Source organism: Sander lucioperca, chromosome 21, assembly GCF_008315115.2.
Source record: "Sander lucioperca isolate FBNREF2018 chromosome 21, SLUC_FBN_1.2, whole genome shotgun sequence".
NCBI lineage: Eukaryota > Metazoa > Chordata > Actinopteri > Perciformes > Percidae > Sander > Sander lucioperca.
Genome location: NC_050193.1, coordinates 14,687,458 through 14,707,783, shown reverse-complemented (window position 1 = coordinate 14,707,783; position 20,326 = coordinate 14,687,458). Strand labels below are relative to the sequence as shown.

At 40.8% G+C, this 20,326-nt stretch overlaps 1 protein-coding gene across 1 annotated transcript in view; it reads right to left on the bottom strand.

Annotated features, from left to right (window-relative positions):
• Nucleotides 1–838: 838 nt before the first annotated feature.
• The window catches only part of grin2aa (glutamate receptor, ionotropic, N-methyl D-aspartate 2A, a), a 158,216-nt gene continuing 138,728 nt past the window's right edge, over nt 839–20,326 (bottom strand). Inside the window, exons 11-15 of the mRNA XM_031320850.2 lie at nt 19,318–19,478; nt 14,121–14,210; nt 12,370–12,467; nt 8,723–8,961; nt 839–6,846 (exon numbers count right to left, since the gene is read on the bottom strand). Coding sequence (XP_031176710.2) covers nt 4,882–6,846; nt 8,723–8,961; nt 12,370–12,467; nt 14,121–14,210; nt 19,318–19,478 — 2,553 coding nt within the window. The 3' untranslated portion in view covers nt 839–4,881. The remainder of the gene's footprint in view (nt 6,847–8,722; nt 8,962–12,369; nt 12,468–14,120; nt 14,211–19,317; nt 19,479–20,326) is intronic.

The following is a 20,326-nucleotide window of genomic DNA, read 5'->3' as shown; positions in this document are numbered from 1 at the left end:
CCTTTCCTACTATGACATGTCAACATGTCTGCTGTGAAAAAGGTCTATCCTAGGTTCAAGGATTTAAAAGTAATCAGAATAGACTCTTTATAGGTTAAAACACTTAGATCTGCGAAAAGAGGACTTAATGATGCTTAGGCAGTAGTAGGCCTTCTTCAGAGCTTATGATCTTCATGATTAAAAAACTCCTACTGACTGTACTCTGGGTGAAAGCAGAGGTGGAAAGAGTACAACAATATTCTACTTAAGTAAAAGTATGATTACTTTAATATACTAAAGATGAAGTTCATTTGAAATGTAAGTAAAAGTTACCTAATTACTTTTTAGCAGCGAGAGGAGATATAGTTTTATTATATTTATACCTATTTTAATATCTTATTTATACTTATTTAATTAAATCACAGTCTTTTGCAATTTGTTAAGGGCCGAGAGCCAAAACAGTAAAAAAAACATTTTGATTTGAGTTCGTTGTCAGATATTTTGCCAAAACAAAGTTAGAGAACTTTTTTATTTCCTTTGTTTTACTTAGTAACTGATTTGGTTTCAAATGTAGCAAAGTACAATGCTTCAAACCAAATGTACTTGAGTAAAAGTAAAATTACAGATTTTAAAAACTACTCTTGATGCTACACAAAAAAACGACTTACGTTACTTCCCACCTCTGGGTAAAAGCAATATCTTCAGCTGCGAAAAGGAAAGAAAATGGAGTCATAGGAAAATCAGCCAGCATTTTTTTTACATTACCTGTCATCAGCTGACAAAAGTAATTACCATCTTATAAGTGAGGCAGACACGGAGCCTGGTGTGTATACTGTGAATTTTGACAGGACAGCAAACGTTGTGAATGGTGAAGTTTTATTCTAATCGCTCTACAGAGAGAGGGAGAGAGAAAGAGAGAGAGAGATAGAAAGAGAGAGAGAGAGAGAGAGAGAGAGAGAGAGAGAGAGAGAGAGAGAGAGAGAGACAGTGCCACTGTACAGAAGAGCTCCTGTGAAATTCACACAAAAAATATTGTTTTTACTCTTTATCATTTATAATTCTCCATGATGATGTATTCCAGTATGAATTTACAAGCGATGTATACAGGTGTCATTTCTAAATATATTCAAAATAGTTCCTTAAAAGTCTTTGAGGAAATATTAGTTTTAAAAAAAAGAAGCTCTATTCTTACAGCAAACCATAAAGAAAAAGGTCTCGTATCTTTGGAGGGATAGCAGACTCAAAGTAGAGGGTTGCTTTTTTTCTTTTATCTTCTTTACAGTTGAAGTCCTGACTACACATGAAGGAGAGGGAAGAGAGACGCAGAGCTGGTGATACAGTAATTCTCACCTGCCATTGGAGGAAGAGCAAGGATGTCCTGCCATACCAAACCAAGCCCTGACCCCTGACCCGCCACCCCATTGAGCAAAAACGTGGCCTGATAAAGACCCGTTATCCAATGAGGAAGTTGCACTAGGGTCAGGTCCTCGTCTTCTCCCCCAAAACAGCAGCAGCATCTTCATTGTGTTAAACATAGATCATTTTTTTCTCTCAAATATGTATATACTCACACCTGGTTACAACGCATTAGTGATCATAACATCATAACAAAAAAAAGAAACAAAAAAAAGAAACATAAAACATTAAAATTGTTACATCTGGGGTTGCATGCCATCACCTCATTATTTATCATTAAATGTAATTAAAATACATTTTTGTCATTAAAAAGAGCAGGGTTGTCATCACAAGGGTGTGTCTGAGAGAGAGAGTGTGTGTGTGTGTGTGTGTGTGTGTGTGTGTGTGTGTGTGTGTGTGTGTTTGAACATAAAACAGCATCAGTTTACATGACAGTTCTGTAAAAGTAGAACAAATCGAACAAATCATCATGAGTTCATAAAACGCGAGGGTGCCGTTTGATATTTTTTACATGTGCATATTGTTCACTGGTCAGCTCACACAAGCAGCATGTGGAGATAAATATGATCATAATAATAAATATGCAGATAAGATGCAAAGAAAGACAAATGCTGCTCGTCAGTCAACATTGGGTAAGCTGATTGAGAAGGAAAGGAGAGGTTCACTGCAGTATTCCAAGAATACTAAAGGGCGATATGGCCGCGGCTGTTAAACATGGAGCTTCAATTGAAACACAGTGGCGAATGCAGTCGACTGCCATTAAAAACCATGGAGAGAAAACAGATTCCTGCTTGACTATTCCATATAAGGGTAGCTTTTCAGGATTTGGACGTTCAAGTAACATCCCCCATTCTGTTGAGGGTGCTCAGGAGTGAAGCTGCACGCAACACACCCCTCACTGAGCAAAAACCATCTAAGCCCCCTATTGCCATCCCTTCTTCACTTCCTCTTCTTCTCACTTTACTTGGGTTGCATGAGCCCGGGCAAAGAGCCGAACTGGAAGACCTAGGACTGGTAAACATCAAAAGGAGAAAATTTGATTCTGCTTTGCGGCCGTTACAAATCTGTTGTTTTTCTTCTTCTTTTTTTTTTTTTTTTATAATTTCTTTTTCTACAAAAAAATCTGCGTCGCATCCTGTTCTGTTGCTACGGTTGAAGCTCACCCCAAAATGCACAGAATCATCCTGAGGTATTTTATTTGATACAATTTGGCTTTGTGAATCCAATCAATCAAGCAAATCAATCAGTTAAGATGGTTACATGGTTTTCTTTTGACTGTACAATTTGTACAGCATAATGCTATAAAAAAAAAAAAAAGCATTTTTTTTTTGTGGGCACATGTGTACATGGAAGAATGTGCATGTGCAAGTCTTTACTGCTAAGTGTTATCAAAAAGAACAAACAAGCAAACAAACAAATGCATAAACAATCAGTTTAGGAACCAAATGTTCTGGTTAAGACTTCAAGCTTACCCGAGTTCTGCCATGCAGAGACACAACTTACTCCACACGAAGATGGATACATGATTGATGAGCACATAACACTGGAGCCCTCTCGGCTCCATCCCTCTCCATCTTGCCCAGTCCACCCACCCAAACAACGCTATGAAGGTAAACAAGGGATCTATCTCAAGTAATCGTCAGATCCTCAAGAGCTTGGTTGACTCTGGATCAACGGTAATTGATTATCAATAATTGTTAACCCAATCCCGTTGACTGTAGTGGTTAGATACCGTATAGCTCTGCTATCCAACCAAAAGTAACCAACCAAAGTTCAATTTTACAAAAGCCAAAAGAAATACAGTGAAGTAGTTCTATAGTCATTCAACACTCTAGTGATGTGTCATGTTGTTTAAGGAAGGGAAGAAGGAAGTAGGAAAGAAGGAAGGAATCGTCAATGCATGTTTTTTTTTTATAGGTAATACCCTGTTTCTCTGGAAGGTCAAAAGACAAAAACACATCGGCGGCCACTCCCTCCCCAACTCAGACAAGGTTTTGATGGACACAGTTGTCATTTCATCCTTTTCTCCCTTGTTTATATCCTCTTTGCTCTCTTCCCTTCCACCATTGTCTTGCTCTTTTGCAGCAGGAGCCACAGCATGACACTGATTTACTAAGCACAAAGGTCAGGATAAAGGTTTCGATTGTAGTATCCATCCACCATCCCTGGCAAGACAGTCCCTTTTCAAAAACATGTAAAATATGTGTCTAAGAGTGTATTTGTGTGTATTTTGTCATCTCCGACACAGAAAAAAATCAACACATGCAAAATAAACTACTACTCTTGATGGTATTTTTCAGAAAGCTATGCTTTTTCAAAAGCAAATGTGGGAGAGAGGTTTTAAAACTAATGGCTATTGTGCTACCAAATAAGCAAACACTAAAATCCTACATAGGGGGATCCGGATGCCAGAATCCCTAATAAATCTTATAGTTTAATACAATAAAAAAGCAATACTTTGCAATTATTTTTCTATGTGCAGAGCCATAAATGAAATGCCCACCAATTGCCTCAGGTTTCCCTGCTTGTGTGTCGTTTTCTATCAGACATTTTGTCAGTTTGTCTTTTTTATCTGTCAGTCTGTAAACATTATTCATTGATAGCACCTACATTACTCTCAGCTTCTCATCACTATCATGTCCCTTAGCATGGGCTTAACACATAAAACCAAACTCTGACCAAGCACACCGATACCTTACTGGCACAAGCAACTGGAGGCTGCCATTTAGCCGCTCATCTCCTTTCTCCCTCTCTCTCCTCTTGCACTGCCAGGTGCCTCAGTGGCCATATTTGTCAGAGTAACAAGCAGCAGACCGTTGGACTAGCTCACTGTGATGCGCCTGCCCTCCTGGGATGCCTCCATGTCTGGCCATGACATCAAACGTGCCCATCTGGTCTCTCTGTCAGGCCTCTTCTCCTCAACTAGCAAGCTGCAAGCTTGACAGTGGAGGTGAAAAGGAAAAAGGGGGTAAGGAGGAGGGGTTAACCCCTCTCTCTCGCCCTCTAATTCCCCTCTCATACACTTTCTCCCATCCTCCTCACCACTTTCTCACACATTTTAATCACAAATCAAATGCCTCTTTCCAAACAACCTCTGTAGGAGTCCTCCTTTACTGTAAATTAGGCCTTCTCTGTCCCAATTATGGGACTATGCCATTTCCTAAACCTTTTTAAAACCTATGGGGTTAATGATTCCCATCCCCTTTACACCAGGATACCTTATGGCAGCGTGCCAGCCATGCATCCAACTCATTGGTACATGGCAGAGAATGGACAAAAATGATGATATCATCTGTAAAGAGAGTAGTAGTAGTAGTAGTACCGTCGTACCCAAGTGGGCACGAGTTCTTTTGGATTACAATGTCGAAGAGAAGAAGAAAAACGTAGTGTGGCTATGGCATCCCTTGGTGGATAACATAGTTGATAAATTATAATACAAACCCAGAGAGCAGTAAGGAGGAGAGAACACATCATTTCTTATGTCAACTAAACATCTGACTCCAGACTGGGGATTTTTTTATACACCCGTCTATTGCTAAACTGGGCTGAGTTTAGGACGCCACGTGGGGCCGGGTATGCACTAGTCTTATTGGCTGAGTAAGGCATCACATGCTCTTTATTGTACATGTCATTGGCTATCCGCCCATCCCGTGAGCAGTATGAAGTGGTGGATTTAACGGAAGAGCGGAGATTGTTCGCATCGTTGCGTGTTTTGATGGGGGGCGCTCCGATGGCCGCTGCAGGTGAGGCCACCGCCAGCTGATTGTAAATATCAGAGGAGCTACGCCCATGGACCAGTCTGCTGCTGGTGTCATCCCTCAGCGAGTGGCTGAGGAAAGGATTTTCCGAGCCATGGGCCGGGTACAGGGACTTGCTCCTCTTGCTCTCCTCCAGGTTGTGGTTAAACAGCATTGATTTGGACCCGGTGCCAAACAGTCTGCCGGAGTAGGGACGCATGCCGAAGAGGTTCGCATAGTGCGAGTCAGATGTAGAGTCCAAGAAGCGATCCTTCTCCTTGAGGCTGACGCTGCGTGCCGGTCTGCCCAGGTCTATATCCTTGGGCTTTTCAAGCATGATGTTGTCAAAGGAGTGCTGACGACTCAGCCTCAAGCGGTTTCTCTTTTGAACATGTGGCCCATCTGTCTGTGGCCAATACAGACCAAACATTTCATCTGGTTGCTGCTGCTGTTGGTGGTGCCTGGTGGGACTGACCAAGGGGTCTGCAAGGAGCTGGTCCTCACTAATGTCATACAGGTTGGCTGTGTGGAGGCATGCTTCACACCGATTATAGGGTGAGCGTGTGGCAGAAGCTGCAGCAGGTACAGCAGGAGTGTATGGCGCTCCCGGTGGGTAGCTAGCACTCACTTTTGACAAGCAGGAACGACAGTGTGTCTGTTTATAGCGGTCGATGGATTCATGTGGGGACAGGACAATGTTTTTCTCTTTCATGCTGTAGTGTTTAGAGTAAGTTGGGTCTGGTAGAAGATCTGAATCGGTGTGATGCAAAGGCGAGGAGTTCAGATGAATGATGGGCTGCTCACACTTCCTATAGTTATCACTGTGGTCAGAGTAGATCTCGGGATAATCCAAATCGTCTGCAGCGAGGCCGCGACTCTCACGATAGTGAATGGGGTCTGAGTGCAGGCTCAGCTCTCGTTCTGAGTCAATAGTGTAAATTTTCTCTCCTCCTCCTCCTCTCCCAGTTTGGTTGGTTCCACCGGTGACCTGCTTAGTCTTTAAGTAGGACAGCTCTACCTCACTGCAGTCCCTTGGGTATTTAGACGTCATCGGTCTTTTTTTTAAGTTGTCCTTGGGCTTCAGGTGCTTGTTGTTTTCTGGGTCCTTGTAGGAGGCTGCTCTACTGGAACAGTCGGAGATGTCAGAGTGGGCTGCGTCCTCAGGGAGGTAGCGCTGTGTCTTCATTGACATTCGTGAGTCTGGCATCAGCATGTCAGGCATCGGAGGGGGCCCAGGAGGCCCTGAACGAAGCGTGTCCACTGACTTCTTCCACAGGGTTCGGGGCGGCTTGGCATTGGTCTGGACTGAGTCAGCACTCACTGCCACCTCTACTGTGTTGGGATTGGCATCATTTAGGGTCAGAGGATGCTGGCCACCCTGGAAGATGTAGTTGTTAAGGTGGTCTTTGTGGCGGTTAGCAAGATAAGACTGCAGGTCACCAGTGTCCCCATAGATCATATCTTTGGGAGCATAGCTTCGGTTGTCAGCATAGATAAAGTTCCCCTTCTCTGCCATCATGTCCATGATCATGGGACCAGCTGAGTGCATGAACTCACGTTTGGGTGAGTTCATGCGGGAGCCACTCAGGTTAGACATGTTGGTCATCTGTTTTGCTGATTTAATGAGCTTAAGCATTTTGTCCTGGGGGCTAAAGTCCAGATCTGACTTTTTCTTCATGTCAATGTGGACTCCATGGATGCAACTCCAGATTCCCTGCATGGAGACATATGGATGATAAAGTGGAATGGAGGACAAAAAATATCACAGGACAAAAAATGAGAGAGGAGTAGGAGAAGGAAAGAGATCAAATGGAAGAGAGGGAGAATCAAACATAAAGAAAGATTGAGAGAGAAATGGAGAAAGACAAAGAATAATTATTAGTTATCTACTCTGTCCAAACATATTTGTGGTCTGTATGTTTCATTGAATTTAGTAAATTGGTGGCGATTTAGCAAATCACAGTACATTGAACCAACGCAGTATTTTATCACCATTAACACAAACTTGAAATAGTATTAAATTAGGCTTTCTTTCATTTTCTCTGAAACAGAATCGTTGTTCAGTTTATAAAAAAAATCAAACTGCGCTCCTCAGTAAAGATAGAAATTTGTTTTGGTAAAGATATAAATCTTCTAAACAATATAAGAGGATGATCATAATTTGGGACATTCTGAAGTAGAAAGGATTCCGACTTAATCATAAACACACCAAGACAACAAAACACACACAGAATGTTGCTCAAAAATAATCCAACCAGGCTAAATGCAGCCCCACCAGTGTATATTTTCTAAAGGGGACACATAGGCAAAATATGATGCAATGCAATGAGAGTCTTTCTGCAGCTCTATCAATTCAACGGTACAATTGTTTGCAAATATATACCAGTCTTACAGTTAGTAGAATCCATCTAATAACCTGAATCAACAATGACTAGAAAATATGACAAACTGGTTACAATATTTCTCAAATCTCTATGCCCCAAGCCTCCCTTACAGTCACTCCAGAGGTGACAGAGAAAACATTAAACTGTAAACAGGAGAAATTACCATCACTACAACTGACTAACAGTGATGTAATAGAGCTCTCATTTTACGGTTCAAAGAACAAAGACAATTTTTTTCCTAACTGAGACCATTACCTACCTCACGGATACATCCTTAAAATGCATTAATCACTTTAACAAATTCAAAGTGTTTTTTTGGTTCAGCACACATTTGTTGAGCTAATCAACACAAAAAAGGCCATTAAGGATAAATCACTCTTGAGAATGGCTTTGAAACAACGTCTTTTTCAAGAACCTCACTTTATCTTTTCTAAAAGTTTTGGTCTCCTCACTACCCCCCCTCTGTTAACTTTGAGTCACACTCTGCCTCAAAAATAGTGCAGAGACACTGCAGTGCTTTTAGGGATGCGTGTCTATGTCGTCTGTTCTCACACACAACAAGGGAGAATGCTGACCTTTCAACAGACTGAGGGAGAATAGATTGATTTAGCATGGGTTGCCGCGATTTCACCCAAAAACATGCTGCAATAAGGATCTATTTTTGTCAATATTCAGGGCTGCCTCGTGATCCCCCGCTCCCATCTCCCCCCTTCTCCTTTGTGCAGTACTCGCTCCTCCACCCTTGTTTCACTTGGTTTCTTAGTTTAGCAGTAGCTCTCTTTCTCTGCATGTGTGTGTGCATGTGCTCTGCTCTCCTATTCCTCTGAGAGAAAATAGAACTAAGATAGAGCTGTCTGACCTCAATAATGCAGCATTAACCCCCTGTATAGTAGCAGTGGTTTGTTTCACCTTATAGCCTTGAACGCGACCACTGTTAACCCAGTTAGACCACCCCAGGCCCAGATATTCACACAGCCACAAACTCACATATGCACAATCTCAATGTTTTTCGTCAGTTGACTCTTGGGCCAAATGTAGGACTGTTGTTCCAAAAATATGTCTTGATTTAATTAAAATTTTAATTCTGTGTAAAGCTGTAGCAGGTTTTCAGGTTGTTCTCCCAAACCCAAACAAAGGCTAAAGAATGCTTGTAGAACACGCCTGCACACGCAAACATACACCTCCTATGAATAAACTGGTCCTTACCCGACTGATGGAGAAGAGAAGACCTGGTGTGCCGGTGCAAACCCCAGTGAAGCAATATCTAAGCCTCCAATAGAATAGATGCTCAGACACAAATGTGATGAGGGAGAGCCCCATGGCCGTGGCCAGCATGTAGAAGACCCCAGCCATGTTGTCCACATCAAGCTGACTGGACATCACCTCGTTCTTCTCGTTGTGGCAAATTCCTGTCAGCCACTGGGCTTCTAGTTCCTCCATTTCACCTGAAAAGCAAAAGAGCAGAGAGAGGCTCAAATCCTTACCGAGCAGCTCATTGGGGTTTGAAAACGCCTCAACGGATGAATTTTAAAGCTTTAGTGCGTAGCGTTTTTATATTAATGAACCTCCGTTTTATTCAAGCCATTCCTAAATGCTAAGCTTTTTAGAATTAGATCAGCTCCACACAACTCTTTCTGTATTTGTCAGTATGGCTATGTTCAGAAAATGATGTCGTCCGGCAACTTTCGCTCGCAGAAAATCAAGCGAAGATAATTACCTCTTCTGAAGAGTCCATGTTTTTTGAATCCTCCCTGTCCCCCTTGGCTACTAGTAACTGCGTGGAGAAGGGGTGGGGGGTGGTGCACGATCACGGAAGGTTTGTATCATGTGGATGTGCCGACAGTTTTGTTGTCATTACTAAGAATTCCTCATGGGGGGAGACAGAAACTACGCACTATAGCTTTAAGGGTAGACATATGTTTATACCCTGAAGTACATTATATAAGACGTGGATTTACATTTAGAATTACTACTGAAGTCACCGTGCATGTATATAAAATCATCCTATAAAAGCTGCTGTTGAATCTTATCTACATACATTTTAGAAATGTTATTTATTATTACATGATGTTATTTACTATAAATTGATGGTAATTGGTGATATCATCTTAATGAGAGTCTTAATTTGTATTATTTTAAAAGCAGATATCATATGGTATAAATTGTATTTTAGTAGTTTTTGAACCCCAAATTGAATGGCTGTTGACATTTGTCATGTATTTGCATTAAAAGGATTAAAGTATTAATAGAGATATTTGATTGTGGCAAACAATATCTGTGTTTGAGTGAATTTAGTTTAGAAATATCTGTGTCAACCTATAAAGGTTGAATGCTAATATATTTCTGTTTGGTTTTTTTGGGGGGTTGTTGTTCAAAATACATTTCTTTGGGCCTCACCAGCCCCTCCATGTTGCCTGATAGGGCAACAATATTGTTTCTTTAGTGTTAATGAAAGAAAGGTAGAAAGCAACAAAGACCTTATCTTTTCTCATCCCTCACTCTGTGATTCCTTCCCTCAGCCCACCCTCCCTCTCCGGCATCCTCTGTGACATTTGGCGCGTGGCTAATCCAATCTGTGTCATTCAGGGCTGGATAACTAAGGCTGCTAGTGGAGAAAGACAAATATCATGATGGTGTTCAGCTCGATGTCTTCAGGGTGCAGACTCTCTAAAACATCATTAAACCTTTCAGACAATTGAGAAGAATTTGTCTCCTGTTAGATTCACAAATACACAAATAGATGTAGCCACAGTATATCTTTTTAATATGACATTATGACATGCTTGGAATGGCAGCAAAAGAGAATGAAGAGAAATGAGATCTTTAGGTATCAACAGGTCACTTCTTTTCAGGGCTCTTTTTTTTTTTTTTAAATCGTGTGCATTCAAAGGGAAAAGCTTTGGGGAGCTGCAACTGTCTGCACTGTTGCTCTGACTCTGGAGGCAAAGTATTGTTGAAATTCAAATTTTGTTCTCTTTTCAGCAGTCAGACGGCTCAAGCAATAGTCTGGTGACCAGTCAGTTGGAACACAGGAACAAACGTCTCTACAAGTTTCATTCAAGTCATCCACACTTCCAGGGCTTTTAAAAATGTTTAGGTTTAAAGCATAGGACTGGGGGGAAAAAACACATTTATTATAAGACGTGTGAGAGCAGTAACACAACTTTTTGCTTTTCTGTGTTCTCCATTACATTGTTACGAACCGCAAACACAAAATCCATTCCAGTTCAGAACATTCACCTAATGTGAGTTTAGATCTGACAGATTACAATATTGCTACATTGTCAAAATGTATAAATTTGGACTATTACCAAGACTACCAAGACAGGTACATTTGATCAGGATTGTGCTGTCTGAAACTGGGATTGAATAAGTAGTGAGAGCACAAATTAGTTACATTTCCATACTATTGCCAAACAGGTACTGCATAAAACAACAGTATTCCCATTACAGTATATCATGCCAAAATGTAAAAAATGTTTAACCCTCAAAGAAAAGGTGTGACCTGCAGTTTGGTTAGCCATATCTGCGCCAGACCATGTTGTTGTTGTTGCTGTTGTCTCTGTCTGTCTGTCCGTCTCTCTGTCTTTCACCTTCTTCCACTCTTCCCTGAACACATCTTCTCTATGTCCGTGAAAAGCCATATGCTCTCCACCCACATTGTGTCTATCTGATCAAGTAGCATCTGCTAAGACACAGAGTCTCTGTCATCTATCAAGGACCTGCCCTCTTCTCACTCCTCACATTTCTCTCTCTATCTACCTGACACACAGTCTTTCCTCATCTTCCTCTCGTACCGTGCTCCCTGCCTCGTCCCCTCTTTGACCTCTCACTGGCCATCACACACACACACACACACACACACACACACACACACACACACACACACACACACACACACACACACACACACACACTGTCTAGTCTTTCTGTCTCTCACATCTCCATCTCCATCAATCTGCGCCCTTTCTCTCTTCCTCTGTCACACACTTTCTTTGCAGTTTTTGTATCTCTTTTCCCCATTTGTTATCGCTCTATTGTCTTCTCACCTTTCCTTTTTCCCTTATGACTTTTATCTTGTTTTCCTTACAACGCTGAAGTTATTAGTATGAAGCATAGAGGATGCAGATTTTAAACACCATTAGTAAGTTGTATATCGAATGACTCCGCTAAAAAAAAGAAAGTGTAAAAAGATTGGATGGGATTATTAGGAAAGGAAGCTAAGCAAAACAAAAACACTGAACCAGATGTTTTTCAAAAAATTATCCAGCCATGAAATATGATGAAGTGTGGCCTGTATGCTCTGCAGCCCTGATAAGATTTGGTTAGAGGATTATTGTGACACCAATGTTCATTTAATCAACTTCAGTGCACTTAATGTGAGTGGCTGTGAACACTTGCATCAGCAAAATGCTTCCGATGTAAAATGTAAATGAACCTGTCACTAAAAGCTTGAGCTGTCTCGCTTTCTCTCTGTTATGCAGTTGGAAATTGTTTATGTAAGAACTTCTGAAGCTACTGTAATAAAGGAATGTGGTGATTCTGATAGAGTAATGCTTACACACACACACAAGCAGATCTGGTGCTGCAGAGAGGAATATATTAGAATAACTAACACACTCTGCCCTCTGTTTAGAGCAGCCTTTTGTGTCCAGAATAACATCAAAGGACTATTTATACTTCACTGCTTTCCCTTTGTGCTGTCAGCAGACAAGGCAGTAGAGATGAGCATGTGTGTGTACGTGCGCATGAATTACAATGGTGGCAAGGAACAATGTAACCTTTTGCCTTCGTGGATAGCGCCATGCACTTTAAATTTTTGTAAGATAACGCCGTGCGAGTGGGCTTCTCACCGTCTCCGATGATGGCCAGGATAGCCAGATCCACCTGTCGTTTCCAATAGGAGCCTTTCTGTAGAGCAATGCCGTAACCGGTGGTAGCAAAGATGTACCTGAACACAAGCATATCCAAACACAGACAGACACACACACACACACACAAACACACAAAAAACATACTTTAACCTTTAAACAAACATCATTACTTTTATTCCTCTAAAGCGGGGGTCTTCAACATTTTTTTAGCCAAGGACCCCTTAACTGAAAGAGAGATGGAGCAGGGACCCCCTACTACATATATTGTATAAAATGAAGTTGCATATTAAACTGGGCCTACAATAACATGTAGGGCAGCCTAAAGCCATTATACATACCTTTTTAGTGCATAGAATACTAAGCTATTAAAATAATATTTGTTGGAATGATTTTATGAATAATGTTTTAATATTAAGCATACATGTGGCACAGTGAATCCTTGGCATTAACTGTATCTGTGGATGGCCTTAGTGACTACCTTACCTGTAGGCCAGTAAGCCTATGATCAATGTTTTTTTTTTTTTTAACAAATAGGCTGATTTATATTTGCTAATATAGATATATAGAAAAAAACAAACCCCCTTGTTGAATATATCTGCTCTAAATGGTGTCACTTGGATTAAAAAAAGTGGAAATTTAGGTCACAGATATGCAATCAAAATTACTAAAATGAAATGTTTTGGTTGGGCCCAAAGAAAAGCAGTCTTAGCGTCTGCCCTCAGGTCTATCTTATAACAATACTGCCCCATATGTACATCGAAACATGGTTGGCCGCTTTAATCATCCCTCCGCTCCATACTGGCCTTGAAGAGGTCCCTTCTTAAAGCAATTTTAGTGTTCAGCTGATTTAAAATTGGATCTCTTTGCTGCCAGTGTAGAGAAGAGGAAGCATGGACAATGACCAATAATACATACAATGTACATATGGGCAGGTGAGTGTTGTTTTAAAACTTAAAACGTATATATACCTGCCCATTAAATAATCAACATACTATACTTATAATCATTATAAACATCATATATATTATGAAAGTGTTATGTATGTATGCTGCGTATTCTTTCTCAAAATTGAAGAAAAATGAAATGTTGTGGTCATTAAATATGCTAAGAGTATTTAACATGTTCAATGAATTTGAATGGCAGTCAAACTGCACTCTGGCAATACCCTCCGTAAAATGCAGATTTGTTGTTTTTTCTTTAGTTATTTTGTACAGATTAATGTCAATGTCAATTTTATTCGTATGACACCTTACACTACACGTAAACCCAAAGTGGATTAAACAAGCGAGATACAACGGATGAATTAGTGCCCTTTAGATGAGCTGGTAAACACATTTTGTTACCTTTGGACAGAGGCAGGCTAGCTGTTTCCCCCTTTTTTCAGTCTTTGTGCTAAGCTAAGTTAGCCGGCTGCTGGTGGTAGCTTCATACTTACTGTATAAAAACGAGGGTGGTCAATCTTCTCGTCTAACTCTCAGCAAGAAAGCGATTAACCATATTTCCCAAAATGTCGAACTTTTACTTTATATGTGTGAAGGCACAGAACTTAAAAAAAATAATCAATTTCAGAATCACTGTGACTTTTATTTACATGTATCTGTGCATTGCAACCACAAACAAACCCTTTCCACAACTTTCCACAATGGTTTGGACCAAAGAATGGCAGGATCAGACCATGAAGTGAAGACAATCCACACTTAAAGTGTCTTTAGAATTAAAGCTGTGGTTACCCGCTGCCAATGGTCACCAGCTTACATCCCTCATCTCTGCCGGCCATGTAGTTCAACACTGCAGCATCATAGATGAAGGCATCCAGTTTCCTGCAAAAGAGGAGAAAAAAGAACAGAGGAAAGAGACAGAAGAAAACAGACAGAGGGAGGGGATGAAGATGCATGAGGGGTTTGAATTGTTTTTTTGTTTTTTTAAAGAGAGTGTGTAAGAAGTGCACAGAAGGGGACCGCAAGCAGAAGAGGGGCTTATTTTTCAGAATGTGTTGTTTGCTGATCAATTCTAAAGTGTTAAATCATCTCCAATAGGACTGCTATCCAAGCGTAACCAAACACATAGAGGGCACAGTGGGGAGTGGCTGCGGTTCAATACAGCATGCTTCACTGATGATAGGACCTTGGAGGCAAATGTACGACCTAAACAAACTTTAGACAGACACAAATATTTACACTTTCTCTCTCTCTCTCTCTCTCTCTCTCTCTCTCTATATATATATATATATATATATATATATATATATATATATATATATATATATATATGTATATGTATATATTAGGGCTGTCAATCGATTAAAAATTTTTATCTAATTAATTACATACTCTGTGATTAATTAATCGAAATTAATCGCATACATAATTAATGGTGCTTGAACCGAAAAAAGAAAAGAAAAAAAAGGGTACTAAACAACAGTTGGTGACATTAAAGAACGGCATGTTTATTGCTAAGGCCATATGGTCAAAATGAAATGATTTAATAATAATGTATAACAATAACATTAACTTATTTCACTAGTAAATTGCTGTTGAACGACAAAAACAACAACCAGATAGGAAAAGGACATTTACAAAAACTTCAAATGCACCACGAAGCTGTAGTTTACCAGTTTCATTGAACTGTGTCTGTGTTGTTTTTCCGACGGCAGCTGCAGATTGTTACATACCGGTGTTAAATCCTCTACAGTAAAACACAGTCAAACTTTACACCGTTTAGGGTTAGCTGTCAGCATCGTAACTGTGTTTAATCCAGCTACTAGCTAACGGTAGGCTAACGTTAGCTGCTGTCGAGTGTAGTGTTAACTAGCTAGCGGTAGGCTAACGTTAGCTGCTGTTGAGTATAATGTTAACTAGCGTCACATGCAGCGGTGTTTGTGTTGCCTGTAATGTCTGTTTCAGAGCATCAGAGAGAAGTGCAGCCATATCAGTGGCACCAGATTTTCGTCTGTATGCAAATGTCAATATAGAATGGATTAATCTGCGTTAATTTTTTTAACGCGTTATTTTTTCTCAGATTAATTAATCAAAATTAACGCGTTATTTTGACAGCCCTAGTATATATATATATATATCTGTCTACACAGACAAACACACATAAATAAGCAGGTTGCATGAAAGTGAAATGTATAAACAAAAAGATGCCAGACTCAGACTGACATTTTCAATGTAACTGATGCCATTACTAACCGCTGCTCTCTCACTCTCTCGGTGCCGGCTCACACCCACACTAACACACACACCCACACACATACACACACACAGAGCCCTGCTAATAGTGCAGTGACTGGCTGGCATTTCCTGAATGTCAGATCCAGCCCTCTAACGGAGGCTCACAACCGATAGTTCAGCTGTGTAATTAGCTTAACCCAGCACTGGCTCCTCACGCAGGCTGTGTGTTCAAACATGTAGGAAACTGTGTGTGTGTGTGTGTGTGTGTGTGTGTGTGTGTGTGTGTGTGTGTGTGTGTGTGTGTGTGTGTGTGTGTGTGTGCACTTCAGAATGGCTACACACTGGTAAGCATGGATGTGTGAGTGCATGTTTTTAGACGCCAGCCAGACATATTGTGGCTCTAATGGCTTGGAGAGGGATTCAGCCATCACAATATGTCACACCTTCATTTGGGGGGAATAAATGTAGCAGCAAGTATTTTCTTGCCACTTTCTATCTATAGCTTTAAACATAATTTTGAACACAGCAAAATTACCATTTAGTGTGACTCTGAATCGTATTTTACACAACTACGGGGAAACTCTGCAGCGCAGTACTGTACATAGGCTTGTCAGTTGAGCTCCTGTACAAATAGCATCTGGACCCCAAAGAAAACATTTTAACAGAACTGCATTCGAAAGCCTAATTAAAAATGACTTCACAAATTGTCAAATGTTTTCTTGGTATACCTGTTTGCACACACATAAACTTTTTGTTGAGTCGAAAGTGGAATCACAATTTCAAACCCTAAACACCCCAAGTTTTAAAACATGCAAGGCTGTCTTCAGATTGACAACAGCACTACATCATAAAAGCTCAAGGGGCCGCAATCGTGTGGCAACCAGAGAGAAAATGAAATACAAACAGTTCAGGTTGAAGGCTCAGGAGAAGCCAAGAATCTTCACGTTGAATCTCTGGAAACACTGGAAAGTTACCACAATAGTAATAACTCCTTTGCTCCTCTGTATCTGTATTTGCATGTTAGAGTTAAGATCATCCTACATCATGATATTCTACCTGCCGTGTGCTTTTGCATGTATGTGACTTGTCAATGGAGTGTGAAGCTTTTTTTGCCAAACAACCCTGCATTTTTCTGCCAGTGCCCTTTGTATTGGGATCCCCGCTGTGCCGACACAGTGGTCCTATTGAAAAGGAATGAAGCTACATGTCTCTATCAGCTTTCGTGTGAAAGCTGATAGAGACAAACAAATATAAATGCAACAGTAAGAACAAATCAATAGTCATTCATTTACTTATAAAATATTGTAAAATTAGCTGGTACTGTGAGTAATTTAGGACCCAAAAAAAACAATTCAACTCCCTGGTGCATAGTTTTGGTTCTTGTGGCTGAAACAGATTTTGCGTGTAAAGCCTGTCAGCATTATGTGTGATCAGAGCTAATCCAGCCATCGAGCCTTAAACAGCTGAACGCTGCAGTGTTGCTCATCTGCTAATACCACAGAATAGAATTATCAATGAGGGTATTACTGGCTGCACACACCTGCAGCTAGCTCTGTCTGTACAGATACAGATGAGCGTGTGTCTTTATTTTTTATTTTTTATTAAGCATTGTGCTTGTGCTTGTTTGCATGTCATATTAGTTTACCAAAGTATGCATATTTGTGTGTGTGTATTTCTGAATTAGAATTTTATATTAACTTAATTAATTCTGCAAGGGAAATTACATTTTTTTCACTCAGTTGTTAGAGCATACATGACACACAGGCATGAAATACACACATGCACACATGCTCAGGACCTATACATGCACAAAAGGAGAGATGTCAGAGGGAGGGGGCTGCGGCTGACAATGGACAGGCGCCTCGAGCAGTTGTTGGTTTGGTGTCTTGCTCAAGGAGGTGAACTGGCACCTCTCCGGCTACCAGTCCACAGTCCGACTTTTGGTACGTACAGGGACTGGAACTGGTTCCCAACCCAACTCCCCTACGGACTGAGCTACTGCCACCCCTTATGTATGTGTGTGTGTGTGTGTGTGTGTGTGTGTGTGTGTGTGTGTGTGTGTGTGTGTGTGTTTACCTCTGTGCTGTATGTTAATACAACAACACAGGCGAAGGTATTATAAATGCAGCAGTGGTTTAACCTGTCTTTACGTGTTTTCATCCAGTTTACTTATGACTTATGAATGAGCTGAAAGACATATCTGCATGGAAATCATGGATCAAGAATAACATCCTCATATTTGTTGCATGTGCTTTCCCCCCCCCCTCTCTCCTCTCTCTCCTTGTGAGGCAGCCCATCCTTCGAGCTAAGAACTCTAATTGGATACTACCCGATAGCCATTAACCAATCAGAAATAACTTCTTGTCATATCACCTCATCAACCTTTTGTCCTTTACCGGGTCCTTTCCACCATTTCTTTCTCTTTCTCCCTGCCATCTCTCCATTCCTTAATGTCCCTTTCCCCCATCCTTTCCTGTCCCCTTCCTCTGTCTCACTTCCCATTCCCCTCTTTATTCTTACCCTCAATTTCCCCTTTTTTCCTTTTCCGTTGCCCTCCATTTTTCATTCCATTACTGCTTTCTTCTTCTCTAGTCACTTGGCCCTTTCCTCCTGCCCTCGACACTTCCTTCATTTCCTCCAATCAAGCATTTTGCCCTTGGCCTCCTACCCCACCCCCTATCCTCTTATTCCCATGTAATGGTGTGATGAGAGTCACCCATCTGCCTTTGCTCCTCCCTTTCCTTTTCACAGCTTTTACCTTCACTTTTCTATCCATCCAAGGCCAAATGTCTCCACTCTTATAATCCGTCCTTGGTTAGCTTTGTGAGCCTCACTCCCTCTCTTATTTATACACACGCAATATGGACATATATTGACGACAAAAGATCTAAGAGCACAAAACAAATTGTTTGCGCTACTCAGTCTGCAAGTCAACATTTGAGAGAGCACAGGCACAGATTTGTAAGAGTAGAATTAGATTTGAGAGTGCAATCCCAATCATGCACGATCTCATTTCTTTCCAACTGTTTTAGCAACTTCTGAGCTGCAACAGGACACACACTGAAAATAAGGGCCGATTGGAAACTACTTAAAGGGACAACGTGTGATTTACATATTTTATGTTTGAAAGCTAGCTCATTTGCCAACAAACTGAAGTGATTTTAGCTCAAATGTAGTACACAATTCCTCTCTAGTTATTCACACGTTCAAATGACCTGTTTCTGTGTCTGCTCACGTTTCTGTGCTCCGTGGTGCACAAATCTAATTCTGCTCTTAAAAATCTGTCCCTGTGCGCGCTCAAAGCTTGACTTGCAGACTGAGTAGCGCTTGAATTAGTTTTGTGCTCTCTCAAATTTTTTTGTCATCAATATACTTCCATAGCACACCCCCACCAGTCCCATTGTAGAGACCAGTACTAAAAATAGCTCCCGCTGTTCCCAATGAGAAAGCCCATTCATCCCCAGTCTCACAGGAGCTGTCACAGACGGACACAAACACACACACACACACACACACACACACACCCACACACATGTGAAAGCAAGCACACTCACAGACATGCAATTACACACACATCGATGTTTAGGACACACACACGCACGCACGCACACACACACACACACACACACACACTAGAGTGTTGTTTTTTTAGGTTGACAAGTGAATATTTCGCAGAAAGTGAAAATAGTATTTGATCGCGGATTAGTAAAGGAATGCGCTTACTCACAATCATGCATACACAGTGTTCCCTTACCCCGTTTTGAGGCTGACAAGTGCGTCCACGACTCCGGTTTGATGATATTTTACCATGTACTGGTGCATAGCGGGGTAGTTCTTCCTGATGTTCCTCTCTGTGGATCCGTTTGGAACCGTCCCGAAACGGAACGGAGGCGAGTATGCGTACGGGTTCTGAAACTGTGGTGGAGGAAAGATGGAGAGGAAATAAGGAGAGAGGAAAAACAGAGGGGTAAATAAAAAATAAACATAGAGAGAATCAGTGTGTGAATACGTTGTAAGTGTGTGTGTCTAACTGTGTATATGTGGGGTTGGGTGCAAGCAGTATATGTATAGGTCATACCAATTGATACCCTATAGAAAATATATCAGTCACAGTGAAGCGAGGGACTTTCCTGTGATTGTCTAAACTCTTGATTAGTTTAATTAACTTGATTTGAAAAGGACCCCATTTTGGTTAAAAAAGGGCTTAGTCTGAGAAGTAGAAATTCCACGTATAGTATGAATGTCCACCCTGTGACCCACACCAATGTTGCTGCTGTAAATAAACAGTACTATGCAAAATGTTGCCAACTATAAACTAGTTTTAAAATGTGCAGAAGTTTAAGTGGTCACAAATTGGATTTCAATCAAACACACTGTGTCACAATGATGCTGATGCATACTGTATATTGTGTACAATATTGATATATATATATACAAAGTGATATAAACACAGATTTGAAAGGCAGCAGCTACACTGACGTTGCTGCATTTCAGCACAGAGTTGTACTTTATTTAAAGAAAATCACCATTCAACAGTTCTAATGTCGATATAAGTGTGGTGATATTTGTGCCCCATATGTGTGTGATCAGATGCTGCATAACGGTGCACAACATCACCTGCTTATTAGCATCTTTACATCTAAGACCACCTAAACTACAGTGCCTGTAGTTTGTCTCTGTCTGATGAGTCCTGTAAACACAACTGATGACGTTTGAACTTTTTAATATATTTGATCAAACTTCACAGACGGATCTAGGTTATG